This window comes from Hyalella azteca, unplaced genomic scaffold, assembly GCF_000764305.2.
Source record: "Hyalella azteca isolate HAZT.00-mixed unplaced genomic scaffold, Hazt_2.0.2 contig546, whole genome shotgun sequence".
In the NCBI taxonomy this organism is placed as follows: domain Eukaryota; kingdom Metazoa; phylum Arthropoda; class Malacostraca; order Amphipoda; family Hyalellidae; genus Hyalella; species Hyalella azteca.
This window is the reverse complement of record NW_025930893.1, coordinates 3922-27147: the sequence shown is the minus strand read 5'-3', so window position 1 is coordinate 27147 and position 23226 is coordinate 3922. Positions and strand designations below refer to the sequence as shown.

The 23226-nt window shown below is 38.9% G+C and overlaps 1 protein-coding gene across 1 annotated transcript in view; it reads right to left on the bottom strand.

Moving 5' to 3' along the window:
- Window positions 1-21416, bottom strand: part of LOC108669665 — a 51432-nt gene extending 30016 nt beyond the window's left edge. Inside the window, exons 1-3 of the mRNA XM_018157062.1 lie at window positions 20793-21416; window positions 19964-20066; window positions 18831-18973 (exon numbers count right to left, since the gene is read on the bottom strand). Coding sequence (XP_018012551.1) covers window positions 18831-18973; window positions 19964-20066; window positions 20793-21416 — 870 coding nt within the window. The remainder of the gene's footprint in view (window positions 1-18830; window positions 18974-19963; window positions 20067-20792) is intronic.
- Between the last annotated feature and the right edge of the window lie 1810 nt (window positions 21417-23226).

The window sequence follows — 23226 nt, the reverse complement described above, 5'->3', positions numbered from 1 at the left end:
ATCATCACAAAATACACACAATCATCACAAAGTCCACACACACATCACAAAGTCCACACAATAATCTACGTTCACACAATCAACAGTCCATAAATACATCATAGTGAGCATGTTAATCATGAGCTTACCTGTCACATACATCATTTAAAAATACAAATTGTATACAAGCTCTGACAAATTATATAATATCCATGTCAAAGATTAAATCCCAAATAAGTAACTCTGTATCAATTCTCTAATATAACTAAAGGGAATAATACGTTATTAAGTCATGCACCCGATGGATGAAACCTTGAACGGTTCGCAAGAATAGACCTGCTAGGCATAGCAATAAAGCTGACTATGAACGTATAAGTAATACTAATAGTAACTTGTGGATGCATCAGAGATACGGTCACACCGTAACGATGGTAATAAATATCTGGGTTATCCAGGTGAATTGTGAGTGTTGTAAAGAACGCTTTTGCATCAATATTGTCAGTATATTAAAATAAATTGACATAAGATTTTTGGAAAAAAACATTTTAGTGAAATGTCCAGTTGCTCGCAGCAGTAATTCCCGATCAATAAAAAATTTAAATTTCCAACTTACATTAGATCAAAACTAAGTGGCAGACCAGACATAAGAATATAAGCTTACCTCTGTTACAGGAAGGAGAAAATAATTGTTACCCGAAAACAGCGGCCGTTTGCTGCTAAATACAAATGTGTGGTCAAAGCCCAGTTAAGCTCCGTCCCGTTACGACCAGCGGCGGCGTAAGCCAGTGCGTTATACGTGAAATATACGGCGGTTTGCTGCCGGTCTTCGTGCGAAACATACGGCGGTTTGCAGCCGGTCTTCGAGCGAGATATGCGGCGGTTGCAGCCGGTCTTCGAGCGAGATATATGCGGCGGTTGCAGCCGGTCTTCGAGCGAGATATACGGCGGTTTGCAGCCGGTCTTCGAGCGAGATATACGGCGGTTTGCAGCCGGTCTTCGAGCAAGATATACGGCGGTTTGCAGCCGGTCTTCGTGCGAGATATACGGCGGTTTGCAGCCGGTCTTCGAGCCAGATATACGGCGGCTTGCAACCGGTCTTCGTGCGAGATATACGGAGGTTTGCAACCGGTCTTCGTGCGAGATATACGGTGGTTTGCAGCCGGTCTTCGTGCGACATATACGGCGGTTTGCAGCCGGTCTTCGTGCGAGATATACGGCGGCTTGCAGCCGGTCTTCGTGCGAGATATACGGCTGTCTCTTATACACATCTAGATGTGTATAAGAGACAGTATGTAGATTGTGTACGGTGACCATGTATGTAGATGGTGTACGGTGACCATGTATGTAGATTGCGTATGGAGACCATGTATGTAGATTGTGTACGGAGACCATGTATGTAGATGGCGTACGGTGACCATGTATGTAGATTGTGTACGGACAGCATGTACGATGACCGTGCGCAGATTGTTAAGATAGACAGGAATGCTAAGTACTCAGGGTGCGCACGTAGACCTCGTCCGGAGACTGTACAAGAAAGGCGCATTCGTTTAACGTGTTATTATGAAGACCGTGTATGAAGGCCGCAATGTGGATTGCGTACGAATGTGTACGCAGGTAGCGTACGTATATCGTGTAAGCAGACCATGTACGCATATCGTGTAAGCAGACCATGTACGCATATCGTGTACGCAGGCCATGTACACAGACCGTGTACGCATGTCGTGTACGCAGGCCATGTACACAGACCATGTACGTATATCATGTACGCATGTCATGTACGTATATCATGTACGCATGTCATGTACGTATATCATGTACGCATGCCATGTACGCATATCGTGTACGCATGTCATGTACGTATATCGTGTACGCATGTCATGTACGTATATCATGTACGCATATCATGTACGTACATCATGTACGCATGTCGTGTACGCATGTCGTGTACGCATTGCAGTGTTCCCACGCTGGCGCAGCACCGCAGGCCACGGCCACACGGACTGCTTGCAGCGGCAGCAGCACACACAACAGTGAAAACAGTGACAACAACAGTGATTACAACATTAAAAGTATAACTCAGTACGCACTGCAGTGAGTGACAGAGAGCGCATTTTCTCGTCGACGAAAACGTGAAGTCACGGACAGACAGACGGACTGGCAAGCACAATAGTGTATTTTTTCATAAAAGAGAAAATGCGCTAAAAAGGCGATGAAATAACGCTAAGTGAAACTAACAGCAAAAGTAACGGTAACGACTGTTGAGATGAAAACAGTGACATAACCGCGACGGTAACGATGGAGATAACCATGTGATTTTCTCACTCAGTTATCGAGTCGCAAAAGCCCCAGAAAAAGTAATAAAACACTACCAGTAGCACAAGGACAGCTACTTGTAATAGTAGCACTAGTAGCAGCTATTTGTAATGGCAAAAACATCCGAACCTCACTAGAATTAACTTGCAGGAGAAAGCAAGCGAAAAGAAACCGGTTCAAAAATTTGCTTACATGATATATATTCAGATGATTAGTTAATCAACAATCAATTGGATTGCTGATTAGTAATAATAATTCAGGTTCTTTCATCGACAGATGCCTGCGTGGGTAGGTACGCAGTTCTAACGTGATAAATATTACTGAATTTACTAATTACGTTGAGTCGAGTCGAGTACATGATAAGCATCCGTGCAGTTACTCAGTGGTCACCCATGCATAATTCAGTGGTCACACCGAGTTACTCAGTGGTCTAACGAATTTTATATGAGTTTACTCAGTCCTTTCAGGATATGTAAAAGTGAAGTTGTACATATAAGGGAATCCTTACAGGATATCCATAAGTGACATTGGCGCCAGTACAACAGCCTCAACACGAGTCAAGGTACACAATCGAGTTCAGCAGAGCCAAGTAGCCAGACTGCAAGCATAGCTTTAGTTGGTTCAATTCAGATAATAATTAACTGTGAAAACTATTAATAACATCACTAATACTATTTCATCATCATGGTTTAGCAACGCGCCTCATATTCAGATCGACGCAACAATTTGACAGAGTTGTATTCATCGTTGTTCCCCTAACAAAGAATCCCGATCCAGGCCGTAGCCAAAGTGCGTAACCTAATCCAAAAACCTGACGAAATGAATACAAAAATATAACTCAGTACTCACTGCAGTGAGTGACAGAGAGCGTATTTTCTCGTCGACGAAAACGTGAAGTCACGGACGGACAGATAGACGGACAGACGGACATGGCGAGCATAATAGTGCATTTTGTTCATAAATGAGAAAATGCGCTAAAAATACCTCCAAAATTAGTACGAAGTTAAAGCCAGAGCAGCAAATGCCTGGCTAACGGGTATCGGTGATAACAGTCGTGCCGTGGTACCACGGACCACAATGTCGTTACCTAAGGTGCGTTGTAGTCTCCCGAACTTGTGCTGACAACGAAGCGTGTAAACTCTTAGCTTACACTTGTATAAGGGACTGTCAGTTCTGTCTCAACTGGATAAATCTGATCATGGTATGGGAAAAGCTGTGGTTAAATTAATATATTTTCTCAACCAAGCATCCATTTAGATAAATGAATGGGTCCTGTTGTCTAAAAAGCGACATACTTCCTACACATTGCACTGATAACTCTTTTTAACGGGTCAAAATGGGTGGAGATGAACCACACAAGTGGAAAAAATATCTCAATTTGAATAAAGGCACACTCATTCCTTTTAGTACGAGCGCAGTTACACTTCAGTCGAAACTATCTCATAACGATGCCAACGGTCGTATTCTACATCAACATTTTCAACTGGTAACCGTGGCTGTTCAACTGTTAGAACTCGAGTTCAAGTTGAGCAAATTGTCAGCCAGTAATGCGAAACTTGAAGAGATACAGCAACAATCTTCAGTTATTAACTCTAACCTATTCTTCGAAACAGTTAGTTCTTGAATATTCTTGTGAACGCAACCTTAATTTTGCTTATGAGTGGTGGTTTGGTTTCGCGAGGTTTTGCCAAATCTCGGTTTCATTCATAGTCTGTCGGCTGCATGTACATTGTACAGTCAACTTCTAGGTTAGGAGAAGGAACAAATTTTGGTAAGCTCAACTTTCATGTTCGAAGATATGACTGTATCTTTAAATGTCTTTATACATATTTGGAATGTATATACTTATGAATATCGATGAACAATTAAATACCTGTATTGTTTAAATACATACTGTATGTTTTCACGGTTTCCTTACAGAAAACGTATTGTCTGGGAATACAGAAAAAATGAAGTGCACCCTGGATGGCAGAAATATTCAATTATTCCTCAACCAGATAAATATTGCGTTTTTAAAGCTTTCAATAGTCCGCAACAAATATAGGTTTTAAATAATAATTATAGTTGTAAAAAAATACATACCAGTTCAGTGATTAAAGCGTGCATAAGCAGCCAACATGAAACTGGTGGGAGTAGCGTAAAGTTTGCATACAAATACGTACACGAGACCAGCTGTTCGTGACTGCGTGAGGTCACTGCACCATGTGTACATGACTGTACCAGTGCAGTACGGAATGCAAGATCAGGTAATATTTGCGACTGGGTGAAGTCAGTGCACCATGTGTACATGACTGTACCAGTGCAGTACGGAATGCAGGATCAGGTAATATTTGTGCCTGGGTGAGGTCAGTGCACCATGTGTACATGACTGTACCTGTGCAGTAAGCACAGCACGGCGTGGAGTAACGGGTAATGGGATTTATCTGTTCACAATTGTTATGACACTGTACGGTCAGAGACACCCAATAAGAAAATTGTCAGTGTAGTACACCCAAGAATACAAGCGTACAGTGTAGTACATCCAAGAAGACAAGCGTACAGTTTAGTACGCTTTAGTACGCTTAGTGACAATAAGAAAATTGTCAGTGTAGTACACCCACACTATTAGAAAAATTACCGTTAACGGTTTTACCGGCGTTTCAGTGGCCGGTCGGAACGTGAAAAGAAACATCGCGTCGCCGTTTTTATTCTAATTTTACACTAGAAAACCGTAAAACATCTGATAATAACGGAAAAACCGTTTATTTTCACGGGGCGACCGGCCACTAGAACGCCGGTGGGACCGTTTTTTCACCGTTTTTTCTAACAGTGCAATAAGAAAAGTGTACAGTGCAGTACACCCAATAATAATAGCGTTCAGTGTGGTACACTCAATAAGACAAGCGTACAGAGTAGTACATCCAATAACACAGTGATCTCGGTGCTGAAGCGTAGGCCTGATGTGGCCTGTCGCCGATTCTTTTCGTGCCTTGTTCACAGAAGATCTAAAATCGTGTCATTTGACCGGATCTTTTCACGACTGACGAAAGTTTGAAATAGCTACTCGAATAAGGTGAGCGTACAGTGTAATACACCAAATAATAGAAGCGTACAGTGCAGTACACACAATAAGAAGAGCGTATAGTGCAGTACACCCACAATAAGAAAAGTGTACACTGAACGATGTACATTTTAAAGGCAGTCCGGTTGAGGTCAAGCGCGACACGCGTCACCGCGCGGCCTCAGCGTCCGGTTCACAACGATACTCGATTTTCTCACGAGAACAAAAATACAGCACAACATAAATTAGCAGCATGGCGAAAACAACTACCACAACATGGCGATAACAGTGAAAAACAAAATTAAACCGTGAGAACATATAGCGAAAATAGATTATAAATAAGGAGAAGTAGGGCAACACAAGACAGGTTATGTGTAGAATTAATAAACTCAAAATGTAATCCGATGAGAGACTGCAACATCACCAACAGTCAACAAACGAGAAATTTACCGATATAAAAGATGCTTCAGCTACATCATTCGTTCATTAAAATATCTTATTTTTATAATATAATTAATCTCATAAATCATTAATTTGTTCAGAAAATACAAACATTTCAGTACACTTAGATTTATAAACCCGGTAAAATACTACACAACTATACAAGTTACACATTTTTATGACGTATGACAAATGATGGTGAAATTCATACGTCAAAATTATGGTTCAAATTTTAGAAAAGGTACAGATTTTCACGAAACTTCCATTAAGACTTTTAACTAAATGTGCTACTTAGGTCCCAATAACTCCAACATCGTGTAGACTGTAGACCATCAGTCTCGGTATCGATGAATACGATAACAGCTGTTTGCTCAAGACGATAACAGCTGTTTGCTCAAGACGATAACAGCTGTTTGCTCAAGAATTGAACCAATAACGTAGATAATTTGATCGCATGATAGCCCCGATTTAAAGATAATCTTCATTGTTATGTTAGACAAATCATTGGAACGAAGTTCCTGTTTCTACATTCTTACATAAATACCCCACGAATTTGCAGTTATATTACAATTATTATTTATGGGTAAAACATCACCCTAACCCGAAGACGCTGTAGTCAAATGAATCTTGCTTATAGTACTTCAATCGAATTGAAAAATAGCATAAATAACAATAATTTATCATATAATGTAATAATAAAATGCATGCGTACAATTTATGACCAGAAAGTGCATTTGAATTTTCATGGAGTTGAAAATGCATTCTCTGGTTATAAATTGTACGCATATAATCAAGAAATTTCTGCCATCTTATAATAATAAAAGTACATGTACGAAAGGTTGCAATAATTGTTGGAAATTAGGATTTCTAAGTTGTTACAAATTATAACAAATGCCTAATAATAAGTCAAAAGGCCCTCATCGTCTCCTATGGCTCACCAGTTTTTAACAAGCATGTAAATTTGCGTGTTGTTTCTCCAATGAAATAATAAGCCGTGAACTGATCAACGCTGCTACGAATTTGTCACGGTCAAACAGCGGCGCAACGAGCCATTAAAGTGGACGCTATACAATGCGTAGTTTTTCGTTCAAATGAACATGGATCATAAGATCACTTCTTGCGACGAGTTGATTGTTACAGACATTGCGGAAACGGAAAGCGGTGTTCTGTATCTGTCAGCCTGTCTACCGTAACTCCCTTACTTGCGGTAGCACTCACTGCGTCACTTCCGTGACGTCACTATAGCATGCCTATATAAGCACCCCGAGCAGACCTTCAGTCAGTTCTAGGCAGTCCCAGGCGAGACGTAGTAAGCCATCATCATGTAGTCCGCAGGACCATGCCAGACTCCGGCGTCGAGTAGCCTCCGTCGTTAGAGTAACCATCTAAAACCTACCTTGTGTACTTATCACCAAGCTTCCTTGTATTCCTATCTAGTTCGTAAATATATAACTAAGAAACTCGCCTCTCAATCAACCTGCCGCTTATTCGGACCCTAGCTAAAATACCTTGGACCCTCAACTCATAACCTAAGATCATCTGGTTATTAATCAATACTGAACATTGATATAATATTATCGGGCCAGTCAGAACAAACCTCAGCTCCTGACAATTGGCGCCCGACCGTGTGATAAAGTGACAGTGAAAATTGACTTTGAATATTGTGAAAATGATTATTCAAGAGAGTGCAACGAACGATAGTGGAGAAGAAGCCCGACGAAGACTTCGAAGAAGAACTTCTACATTTCGTCGTATACATCATCGTCTACAACGTCGTCGACGGATATACGAAATGCACAGGTAGAGATGGCCCCACGCGTTATACGAGGGTGTCTGAAATATATTGGTTACAATTATAATAAAACAAGAAGAATCTGAAAAGATATCTTCATAAATGAAATGATGGCTATATATCTTCACAAATATTAAACGTCTTGATAGCTGAAAGCGATGTACATATATTCTGCGAACGCCGAATATAAAAATCTTAGAAGACGAACATTAATCACATCAGAAGAGCGAAGAGCGTATTCATCACATCAGAAGAGCGAAGAGCGAAGAGCGAAGAAAGTATGATGCTGGGAGCGGTCACGACTACCATCAATACGAAAAGCTCATCGAATCCAGTTCACCGCAGCAGTGACCTTGATTCAAGATTCAAGATGAGAGGTCGCGGAAGATAATTCAACGCTATAATCAAGATTAGCGTTGCAGCAAGAAGATTACAGGAGAAGTAACGCTGACCCGACCCCAAAGAGCAGGCTAACACCAACTCCAGGCGCCTCAGCAAGTCCGGAAGTTGAGTATTCTATTAACGATAAACGTAGTAGAATAATAATAAATGTATGACGTCAATAAATAATATATTCCACAGGTTTCGAACTGCAGCACCTCCCGGGTATAAAAAACTGCAGTAACGCACTGATCATGCGTGAATTTTTATATGCTTTATAAAGCAAGTCTCTATATAGTAAATTTTTTTACTATGAATATTGCCAACGTTACGAATGTTCAATTAATATGTTGAAATATTAATGTCAAACGCAGATGTTGAATTTCGTAAATACGCTACATCTATTTTCTGCTTGCAGTGTTATCACATAGCACGTAAGAGAGGTCATGTGACATCAGTCATGTGGTAGCGTACGAACAATAAAACATCAAGTACTGATTTTTTTACTTCGAGTGGAGGTACATGTGCACCACGGTGCTTTAGGCGGCAGCGTGGGTGCCTCGGTGAGTGTGCCTAAGCTCACCAGGATAAATGTTTCCAGCCGATATAATTAAATCATTAGTGATGAAGATAAATAGAGGCCAATCACTCATATTCATATGAGATGAAAATGAAATCCTGTGAGGTTAGTAATACTAACTAAAATGCAGCTCTGTTAAAACTTCATATTGACATTATAAATTATATTTTGTCAACGAACTGACGAGTTCTGATCTATACGAAAATGAAGTTATTTAAATGATGAACTAAAACCTGTCCACACTAACCATGTAACAATGCGCAAATAATCTTAACAGGTGATGTAAAATAATCGCTCATTAACAATATAATGAAATAATTCATATATTGTATATTATAACTATAACTCGCTCAATAATGAATTAATACTTTCATAATAATGTGGATTTAAAAATCGCTCAATACCAATATAATGAAATTATCTTATATTGTGTAATTATGATTGGAAAATCGCTCACTAATACAGTAATCCTTCAATAATGAAGTGGATTAATTGATCGCTCAGTAATAATATAATGCTAGACGAGTTAAATCAACTAGATTGATAATAACGGTAATAACGAAATATTCGTGTTCCGATTTCCTAGCTTATGATGATTACTGATATGAATTGTGATGATATGAAGATATTTCTGATTCTGGAGACGAGCTTTGTTACATTTTTTCTTGAGTTATTAGCATGGCTTATAAACGTCAATTAGACATAAGTGACGGGCTAATTAACGCTGAACTAAAGTCTAAGCAAGTTTCTGAATGATGTGAAGAATTTATTTATGAATCTAGAAATGAGCTGTGATTTTTTTTTATGATTTTAGCATGGCTTATAAACGTCAATTAGTCATAAGTGACGGGCTAATTATCGTTAAATTAATGTCTATGCAAATTTCAGAGGTATGTGAAGATAAACGCACTTTACGGAGATTTTACTCATAATGGTTAACTCCGAATTAATTAATGACTTTTAAAATGTCAGTGCGAATATAATTGCTAAGCCTTGACGAACATTATGAATGTTCCATTATTCCGCTGCAAACTTCATAACAAGAGTATGTAGTAGCAGTGCTCCTGTAACGCGCCTGCACGTACAGTTTATGTGCGTGACATCCACGTACACAGTACGTTCAGAGATCAAGGCCACGCGGCTAGCCATGTAGCTTACCGTGAGAAAGAAGTGCTCTGGCACTGAGATGCTCCAATGCAAAGAGAGAGAGAAACGAGTGACTCGCTATCAATGAGCTCTCTATTCGATTTTGTCATTACATTAAATCAATTAATTTGATGGTGTTAATATTGACATTAAATTAATGCACTTGATGACGTTAATAATTAATTTAAAGTAATTATCATTAAAATTAAAAATAGAATAAATGTGCAACTAAAATCTCTGTACTCTTATAACAATGCAATAACGTTAAAAAGCAAATATTCCGTTATATAATATTGCACGCATCCAAAAGATTGCATTGTATGCAATTGAGTGCAAAGATGTTTTCTTGATTCATACTGTTAAATGTTATTTCTTTTAATGAATATAACGAGATGTAATAAATAATAGCTTGACTACTGCACGCTATAACGCATGCAGAAATTAAGTTGTCAGTAAGACTGTTATTGAGATGACTTATAATCGTTTAAAACTTCACGTTGCTCAAACTTACAACATGTAGAGCATAAAAACTTCTGTTGTATAAATTCAAGTAATCAAGTTAGAGCAAATTATGATCAATATTATATTGACAATGCTACTAATTGAAAACACGACAGGATAAAAATTCAATATCTTTTTCCTTATATAACGATTACGTGCATAATTGAGTTAATGGACACGTGTTGAGTGAAAAATCGATGCAATAGCATACGTGCTTATGCATTAGAGGAAGTTCAACTGAGATCGCGTTAACCTATGACCTAAAACTGATGAGAGCATTTGCCTCAGCAAGTGAATAAGAGTCCATAGCTTGATCGAATTCTCGATCAAAGACACGATCGAACTAACGATCGCAATAAGAAGTGAAGACTGAAAATCGTTTTATAAATCGCGATTCAATTCAATGAGTTCTTCTTTACGAAAAGAAACTTGTTCTGCGATAAATGAGTTACAATAACATACTATTGTTATTGTCATCTTAACGACGATTTGCACGCGAGATGAATTTTTTTCTTGCTCTATGATTGGAGTAATATTGCTCAATTGTAAAAGTTTTCTGCTTATAATTATGGGACCTTCATTCGATATTATCGTGATAATGATTTCTGAACTGAATGATACACATCAGCGATGTGGTGAGAAATTTCTTCTGTTCATGGTCACATGAAGAATTGTTTACAAAAACAAGCTTCCGCCGTCACGTCTCAGAAATCGAATCGGATTTAATCCTGTTTCAATGTTGATGATTTTGCTCATGTCAGCGACTTACAATGGTCGTATCAGCAAACCAAGAGATTGAGTGTGATTGCGCAGTAATGTACTCGTGATCAGAAATGAACACAGGCGTGAAAAGGTGTTGATTATTTAGAAATCACAGTATGCGATGTTGTCACATTGCATTTCCTGTTAATCAATTTCTGCTTACAGCGAAATTCCTCGATTAACTCAATTGCGACTTGATCGAACAATGGTTCATTAAAAGTTTTAATACGACTTAACGAAGTAGTAAATGCTTCTTAATTTTGTAAACTTTAATTAACGTTCGTATAATGATATACAAATTTTAAAAGAGTTCAGTCAATGTTGTAACAGTTGTAACTGTAAACATTAAATGTGATTAACTCAATTGCGACTTGATCGAACAACGGTTCATTAAAAGTTTTAATACGACTTAACGAAGTAGTAAATGCTTCTTAATTTTGTAAACTTTAATTAACGTTCGTATAATGATATATAAATTTTAAAAGAGTTCAGTCAATGTTGTAACAGTTGTAACTGTAAACATTAAGATAAATGATGACTCAACTAAAATGATTGCATTATATAGAATAATAACATTGTTAGTTATTCAAATGCAAGAAACTAAAACTATTGAAGTTCAATGTACGAAATTCAATACTTTGTACTGCTGTTAAAGTAATCTTACTTTATATTACATCAAGCGTACAATTACTTGATTTGTCATGTGTTGACGATTTTTAATATTTGGTATACTGTCTATTTACAATTTATATGTTCAAATACTAAAATGTACCATGTCTTTCAGGAAGTGAGCCAGCTGTCAAGCTGCTAGTGTTCCTGAAGCAGAATGTGAAGAGCCTTGTGACAAGAGTACAAGATGACCCGCTGTGCGTCATTGGTCTCTGACTCATAGTCACATAGCTTGCAGCATCTGGAACCGGAGCGAATCATTCTTTGCAAGTATTGCATTTGCTTTGAATTGCCTACTGTCATGATCTCGAAATACGGAGGATTGGTAAACATGGTATGAACCTTGTACTTCATGTATGGTTACAATCTTGTTTAATCATGCCATTGCCAATTAAATCATTGTCAAGCTATTGATTTTCCGATATTCGATTGCATCATTATTCTATTTGATTGCCAGTTCCACGTACAAACGAACATATACAAGCAAAATACAAATGTTCTTTTAGTAAGACAGTAAGAGGAGAGTGGTACTATAGTAGCTTCAAGTTACTGAATCTTGAATGAATTTCATATTGTACCATGATTCAATATTGTTATGATTCGATATTGTAATATCAATCCTCAGATTCGACTCGTGTCGAATTAACAATAATTCATAAAGTCTACGGATTATGTATGACTCGTTCAAAATAAAACTTTTCAGCATAAAGAATGATTCACTCTGATTGCTTCTGTTAATTTCATTGGAGTTGATATAAAAATGTCTTTTGATTTTTAAATGTAGTAGGATGTTCTACTATAATATAATTTTCTAATATATCATCAGTAACGATAATGTATGTTATCGCCTCAATTGCGTTAACTGTATGAGTAATAAATTGATGTGTTGCAATTTCAAATGGTAGATTTAAATCAACGACGCGAGTACCTGCGTGTACTGAGCTAATGAATTTTTTTTGTGAGAATGTATTGTAACTGCAATTATGTTACTTTTATCATTGCCTTACGATTATTGCAATTGCACTTTTATTATATGTGTTAATGAAAATAATTCTGTGCATTGGATTGCAGTACTTAGCAAACCTACGGTTTTTCAAGTTAATAATGCAAACGAGTTAATAAAAAGATCTGTTACTGCGTTAATAAGACTTCGCAAGTGTAGAATCAATAAGAAGATCACATAATACGAACCGTAGTTAAAAACCTAACAACTTTATTGTTGAAGTATGTTTCAATAATTTTAACGGTCATTCAAACAATGTTTAATGATAATGAGATTTTGTAATTCAAATTAAATTTTGTGTTTGACTTAAGCACTGCGAATGTAAAAGGGTTGATACAAATAATGTGTTTCCCGTTCAACTATACTATTCCCCACGTGTGAAATTAACATGTTGAAGCAGAATGCTTTAATTAAATCTGAACTTTCTAATTTCATCGACTATATCGGTAAATGTGTTACAGCGAATTTGATAACATTTACGTACTACAGAAAGTTTGATGTCTATTGCACTATAAATAGTGATTTGCTTTACATCTATGGGTGATTATTCATGCCATTTGAATTAAAATGCCATACATCCCGATTAGCTTGGTACTAGCTATCTGATTTTCAATTTAAATGCCCATGTCTTTGCTAGAATCTCTATTGGCAGTGTAATAACTTTTCGTGGATGTACTGCAATGTAATAACTTTTCTGGGAACGGAATGATACTTAAATTGATTTCAATGATGCGTTCATCTCATCATATATATATTGTTCCCTCATTGCGAAATCTATATATTAATAATTTTCTATGTGATTCGATGAAAGCTCGCCGATGATAATTGTGCGCTGCAATTGTTTCATTTATTTGATGTATATCAAGTACCTCGGTGTTAGCATTCAATCAATCATGGCATAGGTTTGTACTTATTCATTTTGAATTTAGAATGATTGTATAGGAAGACTCCATTGTTTCTACCTCTTCCATTATTCAATGAAGGCTTTTATTCTTATTCGTATGTGTTATAATCTTACTTCGAGATTTATTATGCATTGCGGATGTATTTTTTTGATGATATCGGCAATTTCCCTAGAACTTGAATTGTTCTGTGTTTAACTTCTGCAATAAATTGTAGGAACAATTTTCCGATAAAGGGGAGGTAATGTCGGTTATACTACTACTTGGTTTAAAAAACCAATAGCTATATAATAAAAGTCTACTTAGCTAATTATGAGGTTATAACATGAGATTGTCCTATGGATCTATGACATCTGTTGGATCTCCTTTAGAGACACCAAGTGTTAAATTTGTACCAGCCTTATTGGTATCCAAATTAGTGATCCTCACTTTTAAATTACCGATCCGAGGACGAATCTTTCCAGGGGGGGGACGTGTCAGCCTGTCTACCGTAACTCCCTTACTTGCGGTAGCACTCACTGCGTCACTTCCGTGACGTCACTATAGCATGCCTATATAAGCACCCCGAGCAGACCTTCAGTCAGTTCTAGGCAGTCCCAGGCGAGACGTAGTAAGCCATCATCATGTAGTCCGCAGGACCATGCCAGACTCCGGCGTCGAGTAGCCTCCGTCGTTAGAGTAACCATCTAAAACCTACCTTGTGTACTTATCACCAAGCTTCCTTGTATTCCTATCTAGTTCGTAAATATATAACTAAGAAACTCGCCTCTCAATCAACCTGCCGCTTATTCGGACCCTAGCTAAAATACCTTGGACCCTCAACTCATAACCTAAGATCATCTGGTTATTAATCAATACTGAACATTGATATAATATTATCGGGCCAGTCAGAACAAACCTCAGCTCCTGACATATCCGAGATTTCCTCGTACTATAGAGTTTAACGAAAGGAAGGTTCAATGAACGGTGCTGACAATTGAAGGCTACGTTGCAAAAACTCCTAAACAAATGAAAACCTAACTAAAGCTCTCGACTCTCGAGTATATTGGAATTAATTAATTATATTCATGAATTAATGTAGTAATTTTCATTCAGTATATTAGAATTAATGTATTCGTCAGCGCCTCGGGGCCGAGGTGCGATAGCTGCGTATAACAGACTGCTACGCATGAGTACGTTACAAGATAGACTACATTGACGCCGTGACCATCGAACGTACGTCTAAGGCGCTTTGTGTTATAACGATCACCCGATTCACCTCTCACCTTGATGTGAGACAGCATTCCTTTGCTGTACGAAGATTATGTTTTCTTGTCACTGGGTTCACGGTCGCAGCATGTGAAATTGCTTTCTCAGTCTTCACATTCAGGAGCAAAGAAAAAACTTAAATGGCATTTCCCGAGCAAGGTTTCACTAATGCCTTTTTATTCTTCAAATGTTGCCGTTGGAACTTTTTTTAGTTGAATATTGTCTTGTTAGATCACAAACTTATAATAACGCCAACAGTATATTTTCTTAGAATACGTGTTGAAAGTTAAATTAAAGCCAAATTATACCGCCACGCACTCGAGTTTAACTTCGTCCGACACGATAGCACACATCCTACACCCACAGGAGCTCAGAGCGCACTGACTACAGCCACGGGTGACGGAACTGACGCAACAGCTCCGATTTTCGGCCGCACCTCGATCTCCGCAAGCTTCTTGTACACTGAATTCCAAATACAAAATGCGAAACGGACAACACTTAAAATAAAAAAATCACTCAGCTTTCCATTAAGAATACACAAACATAATAATGTGAAAAGATAAGTAGGTAAGAGATATTTAACCCGATGAGATGATCGGGTTAAACCAAATTTGAGACGAGCTGAGAAAGCGGACGGCTGTCGCACGGCACTCAAGGCATCCGATCCGCACTAACATGGGCTCACAGCCGTGACCTAAGCAATGAATACTGTAGTGCTCATTGCAGTGAACACTACAATGCTCACGGTAGTGCTTACTTAAATTCTCACTGTAGTAAATATTGCAAGGCTTACTGAAGTGCTCACTGTACTCAACACTACAATTGTAGTGCTGAGAGCTGTGCTAACTGCAGTGATCACTGCATGCATTACATAATGCGGTAATCTACTACTACTTTTCTACCGCCACCACTACTCCTGCTACTTGTCTATTGCCTCAACTGCGCTACAAATTTCTACTTCCTCATCTAAGCCGGCGTCCTACATCGCTGAGCAAAGTTAGTGTTCGTCTCCCGAGCACGCGGCATCATCACCCAGATTAATGGTAATGATTAATGGGTCATAACCGTTTGCCACAATGATAAGCCAAGTACCTGGGGAAGTGGTAACGAGTCGTTTACCTATAGTCATTAAGGTTAAGCAGGCCGCAAGCATTACCCCGAATTAGCGCTTCGTTAAGGAGAGAACTAATGAGGCTCTTCAACTCGTTACTGCCTGAGGCGAGACTTGTGTCCTCTCGTCCGTGATGATATTTTTAGACACGTCTGTCAACTTATTCGTAGTAATATTCATACGACACGTGCATCGTCTCATTCGTATTGTTATACTTACGACACGTGTGTCGTCTCATTTGTATTGTTATACTTACGACACTTGCATCGTCTCATTCGTATTGTTATACTTACGACACGTGTGTCGTCTCATTCGTAATAATATTCATACGACATGTGTCGTCTCATTTGTATTGTTATACTTACGACACGTGTGTCGTCTCATTTGTGTTGTTATACTTACGACATGTGTCATCTCATTTGTATTGTTATACTTACGACACTTGTGTCGTCTGATTCGTGATTTTATTCCTACGACACTTGTGTTGTCTGATTCGTGATTTTATTCCTACGACGCGTATTACGTCTAATCGTGATGTGGTACTTAAGACACCAGCGTCATCACTTGCATAATCTGTCGTAAATCGTTGAACTAAAATGATTTTATACTTCTTGCTTGGTACAAGCAAAAATCAATGACTGTTTAGACATACTTTTGGAGGTTAGAATGTTATAAGATATATCTATAGCTCACACAAACTTCAGTAGCAATGATAAGATACAGAGGCGCTACAAATCACCCAGCCATGATATTTCTCAAGCAAAATTATCTGCGATGGTCAATGATAATAGTTTAAAGAGCCGCAGAAATCATGTCGTCGATAAGAAACGTATTTTATATATACAACGAAAATAACATAGGATTGGGGGAAGCAAAGATGATTTTTACGGTCGAAATATAAAAGAAAAATATTACATTTCAAATATAAATGTAAATATCACTAAAGCCTACATAAGGCCATAACTGTGCATTCAGACGCAACACTATACACCTACATTAGCTTACGACTGTACGTGGTATATAGTGTACAACCTTGAAATTCAGGAGCAACTGTGTCCGTATAATCGGAACATTTACCATGACGAATAAAGATATTTGTAATAAGAAAATAGCTGATGCAATTCAACGAAATTCTGCCAAACAATTATTTTATTATTATCTTCAACACCGTTAGCTGTCGCCCGCTTCCAGCAACTGGTGCGCTGTTCCAGCAACTGGTGCGCTGTTCCAGCAACTGGTGCGCTGTTCCAGCAACTGGTGCGCTGTTCCAGCAACTGGTGCACTGTTCCAGCAGCTGGTGCACTGCTCCAGCCACTGCGCACTGCAGACCCCATAAGCATGCGCACTTCAGACCCCGTAAGTATGCGCACTGCATCCTTGAACTGCACCCAAGAACGGCGCATGAGGCGCGCAAGTCACGACGTGGGTTGCCTGCGCTGCGCACGGAGGCTTGGCATCGCCATGCGCGGCGGTTACCCGCGACACTCCCTTCCTATTCCTCACATGAATATTACACGCGCGTCTTCGGCGGCCACATCGGCGTCACATCACATCGGCGCGTCATCGGCGGTCAATGTATTACACGCACGTCTTCGGCGGCCACATCATACACATTTAAAATTCGGTATTGAGTTTTAGGCTGGAGTTAGGGTCTCATTTATATAAAGGGCCATATAAAGTCAATCATATCTCCATATACATCATATCTCCACAATACAAAGTTTCGCCATAGCCATTCCTGCAGCATACACAAGTCATGGCTAACGGTAAAATAAATATCCCGAATAAACGTCATAGTGTCAATGTTACGGATCAGATGGCAGAATAATGAGCTAGTAATTAGTAAACGCTCTACCCAATATAACGCTAAGATAACGGCTGATCTCTCACGGAACATTATGGGCATAGATATCGCAGGACATCGTGTTTTCTTATCTAATAATCTTTACTGAGGTTGATTAAATTCTCGCTGTCATGTAATCATTAAACCTCATCACTATTATGACGCAGAAAGAGAAACCAAATCTTCCTCGTATTTTAAGCTTTTTCACGAATATTGAACTAATTCACTCATTTTGTACGCAAGGTAAATTGATCCTGATATTATTGGGTATAAATCTGGCGAGACGCGCGGGACAGGTTTTGCGGGCACAGATCTACATGGAAGTGAAAGTGGACGAAACGAGACTGGAAAGTCCAGCACGAGTGACTCATGCAGCATTCCTGAGACTCTCGTGCCGACAAACCTGCATGATTTACTCTGAGCTACGTAAAGATTTTTCTCATGGAATTTTAATGAAGATTTTTTCGCAGCGGAGGCAGAATTGCAAGAAAAAATTTCGTTACACCATTTCTAGACAGCTCGGTTTTTTTTAGGACGGAGCCTAGAATCACAGTAAAATTTAAAAAGAATTTCTCACGTAGTAAGAGTTACATAAATCAGGAAAATATAGTGTTCAGAGCTACATCAATCAGAAAAACGAATGGGTTATATTTTCCAAATAGTGACACGTATATCTTCCCACCAGAGCATGAACATAAAGCGGACTTACACTGATACGACCTTTTGTCAGGCAAAAATGGGCTAAAATGACCCACACAAGTCCAAAAAGCTCACTGCTTTTCGGACAATGCCTCACTCATTTCTGCAAGCGCGGTAAGATATGATCTAATCGTTAAACCATGTCTACAAGCACATGTTTTTAGCACTGTAATGAACAAAAATTAAGTCAATTACCTACGCGTTAAAACATAATAAATAAAATTATCACTAAGGGTGGCCAGGTCATGTTAGCACTGTAATTATTAAAAATTAAGTCAATTACCTACATCTTAGAACATAATAAATAAAATTATCACTAAGGGCGGTCATTTTAGCACTGTAATTAATAAAAATTAAATCAATTACCCACATGTTAGAACATAATAAATAAAAATCACCACTATAAAGGCACACACTCACCCGGTCGGAAGCTTCAGTGAGCTCGAGCACCCGGAACTCGAGGAGGTCGGCCTGGTCTCTCGCCTCCTGCAGCTCCCCCTTGAGGTGTGCGTTCTCCGCCTTCAGGTCGTTTATGATGTTCTGTAGGTCTGCCGTGTGTGGCTCTGTGAATTCAAGTTCAATATTGAGCAATTTTTATACACTGTTGAAAAAAATATGTTCCGATTTTTATTTCAAAATTGATCAATTTTTCTACACAATTGAAGAATATGATACGATTTTTATTTCAAAATTGATCAATTTTTCTACACAATTAAGAATATGATACGATTTTTATTTCAATATTGATCAATTTTTCTACTCAGTTGAAAAATATGATACGATTTTTATTTCAAAATTGATCAATTTTTCTACACAATTGAAAAATATGATACGATTTTTATTTCAAAATTGATCAATTTTCTCCACAATTGAAAAAATATGACACGATTTTTATTTCAAAATTGATCAATTTTTCTACACAATTGAAAAATATGATAAGATTTTTATTTTAAAATTGATCAATTTTCTCCACAATTGAAAAATATGGCACGATTTTTATTTCAAAATTGATCAATTTTTCTACACAATTGAAGAATATGATACTATCTTCATTTCAAAATTGATCAATTTCTACAATTTGAAAATATGACAAGAAATTTATTCTCAGAACAATTACTAAGGATAAGAATCATAACCGTTGCACAAATGTTGATGTTCAAGGTCAGAACTCACTTTACCATAAGAGAGAATAAGGTATAGAAAAAATATGAATTTAAATCGTGAAAAAATGATTAGATTGAGTTAAAAATATACAGCATGGCATGCAAGCTTTAAACTTACAATATACACACACACAAAAGATGCTGGTAATTTCTATTAAAACAAGCGAAATTATCTTACTTGATAACAGCCTCAATTATACCAGTTTTCAGACACGCTATGATGTGCTAATATTTCTTACACGTCAAGTAATTCAACGTACACATGCCTATTCATTTCTTCCAAGTTACCTATTATTAGCAATTAAAATTAGCAATACTTAGATAATAATAATTAGATAGCAATTAAAAGCAACAGGTGAATATATTGTTGGGCGGCGACCCAACACAGACCTGGTCTGGGTCTGCTGGGGCGCAGCAGGGCCTCGAACACATTGTCCATAGACGCGCTCGACACATGGCCCAGACTCAACGGCTGATGGTCGTGGATCTCACGCTGAAACACAAAATCAATTTATGTTATTTCCATGATCGTTTCAAAGTTGTTCGTAATTATAATAATTACCGTTATTTTGATTAATGTGGAATTCTTTTTATTTCCTTGAATTTAATGCTAATGGTAAGTTTTTGGTTCAAATTACTGCACAATTAGAAGATAGGTCTTTCTGAAAATTGTTTAGGTCACCCACAGAACGTTACAGTTTTCTTTCTAACTCCTGGTAAAGTGCAGAAGAAAACGAGCTTAATCCCGACCACAGACTACACAAAATTTTCTTGGTTCAATTCAATTAATTTCTCAAAACTTATCACAAAAATATAGAATCTAACTTTTGATATACAAGTTACAAGACTGGATAATACAAATAATAATTATAAATAATATTTGTTCGTAATAAGTTAGCTGCGGAGACGGCAATGTAAATAACCTAAATGAAAAATTGAAACTCATGTTGATTTGATTGACATTTTTAGTACGAATGCAAAATGGACCATAAAAAATAATTCCATTATGACTACCTTCTCTAAATTAATCATTAATTTACCCATTCAAAACTAAAAACAAATAAACGACAAGTCAAAGATGTCTGAAATTTGTTTAAATTTCTGCTTCTAAATCGAAATTCGAACAAAGCTCTGGAACAAATTTATGCAAGTAAATTGTGAAATTAAATAAAGTAACTGTAATGAGGAACAATTACGCTGACCAACTTCGTCAGCTCACTGGCTGAGCAGAATTTACATGCACGAGCAAGGGGAAGAAGAGTGAGCAATAGGGGAAGCAGAGTGAGCAGAATGGGAAGCAGAGTGAGCAGGAGGGGAAACAGAGTGAGCAGGAAGGAGAGCAGAGTGAGCAGGAAGGGAAGCAGAGTGAGCAAGAGAGGGACGCAGAGTGAGCAGGAGGAGGGGAGCAGAGTGACCCGGAGGGAAGCAGAGTTAGCAAGAAAGGGACGATGAGTGAGCAGGAGGGAGAGCAGAGTGAGCAGGAAGGAGAGCAGAATGAGCAGGAGGGCAGTAGAGTGAGCAGGAAGGAGAGCAGAGTGAACAGAAGGGGGAGCAGAGTGAGCAGGAGGGGAACAGAGTGAGCAGGAGAGGGAGTAGAGTGAGCAGGAGGGGAGCAGAGTGAGCAAGAAAGGGACGATGAGTGAGCAGGAAGGAGAGAAAAGTGAGAAGAGTGAGCAGAGCAGCGGAGCGTGACGGCCGATAGGTCAAAGAGCGCGGTCATTCTCCTGGCCGGATACTGCACGTAGCGGTGCATGGAGTGCATGCACTGCACGTAGCGGTGCATGGAGTGCATGCACTGCACGTAGCGGTGCATGGAGTGCATGCACTGCACGTAGCGGTGCATGGAGTGCATGCACTGCACGTAGCCTGTCTCTTATACACATCTAGATGTGTATAAGAGACAGGCCATATTCTATTCCGCCAACTCTACTAAAGACAAGTTCGTTGTACGCTCATTTCGTTCCGGTAAGTACAGTCGCGTCTAATTCCGACCAGCCTTTGTGGCCCACGGATGCGCCAGAAAATCCTTCAAGCGCGATCACGACCGAGCGACGATCCTGCGATCTCTGAAAGAATTTTTGCGAGATCGTCGAGACATCGAGAACAAAGACTCCAAGGTTGATCGAACGGGGATCTTTTCCACATCCAATGGAAATATATTAGAAACAGAGTCATGGCACTAAAATGCACGCGTAAATATAGAATTTTGTTGGAGGATGATTGGAATCTCCAACGGCGAAGTGAGATGAAGAGAGGTGAGGGTTGCTTATAAGGAAGCGTGATGAAGGAGGAAGAGAAAACATCACTCTTGAGAAATAACATTGTTTTTAAGTTGATGACACCAATAACGGATGTGGTGGTCTTGCTGACACATATATCGTTCTTATACATGGTACAGAGCATGCACATGGCATGATACACAAGATGCACATGGCAGGACACACAACATGCACATGGCAGGACACACAACATGCACATGGCATGGCATGGCATGATAGACAACATGCACATGGCATGATAGATAACATGCACATGGCGTGAGACAACATCCACATGGCATGACACACAACATGCACATGGCACGACACACAACATGCACATAGCCATGTTACATGCACATGGCATGCACAAAATGCACATGACATGATACACAACACGCACATGACATGACACAACATGCACATGGCATGAGACAACATGCACATGGCACGACACACGCGACACGCGACACGATAGACATGCACATGACATGATACACAACATGCACATGGCACGACACAACATGCACATGGCATGACACAAAACATGCACATGGCATGACAAAACATGCACATGGCATGACACAACATGCACATGGCATGACACAACTTGCACATGGCATGACACAACATGCACATGGCATGACACAAAATATGCACATGACATGACACACAACATGCACATGGCATGACACACAACATGCACATGACATGGCACAACATGCACAGGGCCATGTTGCATGCACATGGCATGACACACAACATGCACATGGCATGACACAACATGCACATGACATGACACAACATGCACATGGCACGACACATAACATGCACATGGCATGACACTCAACATGCACATGGCATGACACTCAACATGTACATGGCACGACACACAACATGCACATGGCATGACACTCAACATACACATGGCACGACACACAACATGCACATGACATGACACAACATGCACATGGCATGTTACCACGTCCGGAAGAGGTGTGGGAGGGAAAGCTGCGTATTGAGCGCCTGATGCTGAGCAAGAAGCAGAATGGCAAGGCCGAGAGTCAGGCCATTCACATACACAATGAGTAGTGAATGCGACCCTAGTGTATGATTCGTGAATGTCTTGCACGCAATAAAATAATATTGGTCGAATACAATGACTGACACATTCATATTTCACTAATAACTACGGGTTTCGTGAGTGACTTTGAATGCGTGTTCGTGACTGGATATTTTATGGAGCTAATAATTTTCAGAAGGAAAAAGCAAAGCAGTAATAGCGTTTTGTCTCGACCTTGTTTTTTAAATATCGCGTACCAATTTAGGTCAGTTTACGCACTTGCACTTTTACTTGTACGCGTTTTTCACGGTTACGCCAATTGAACAGTAGAG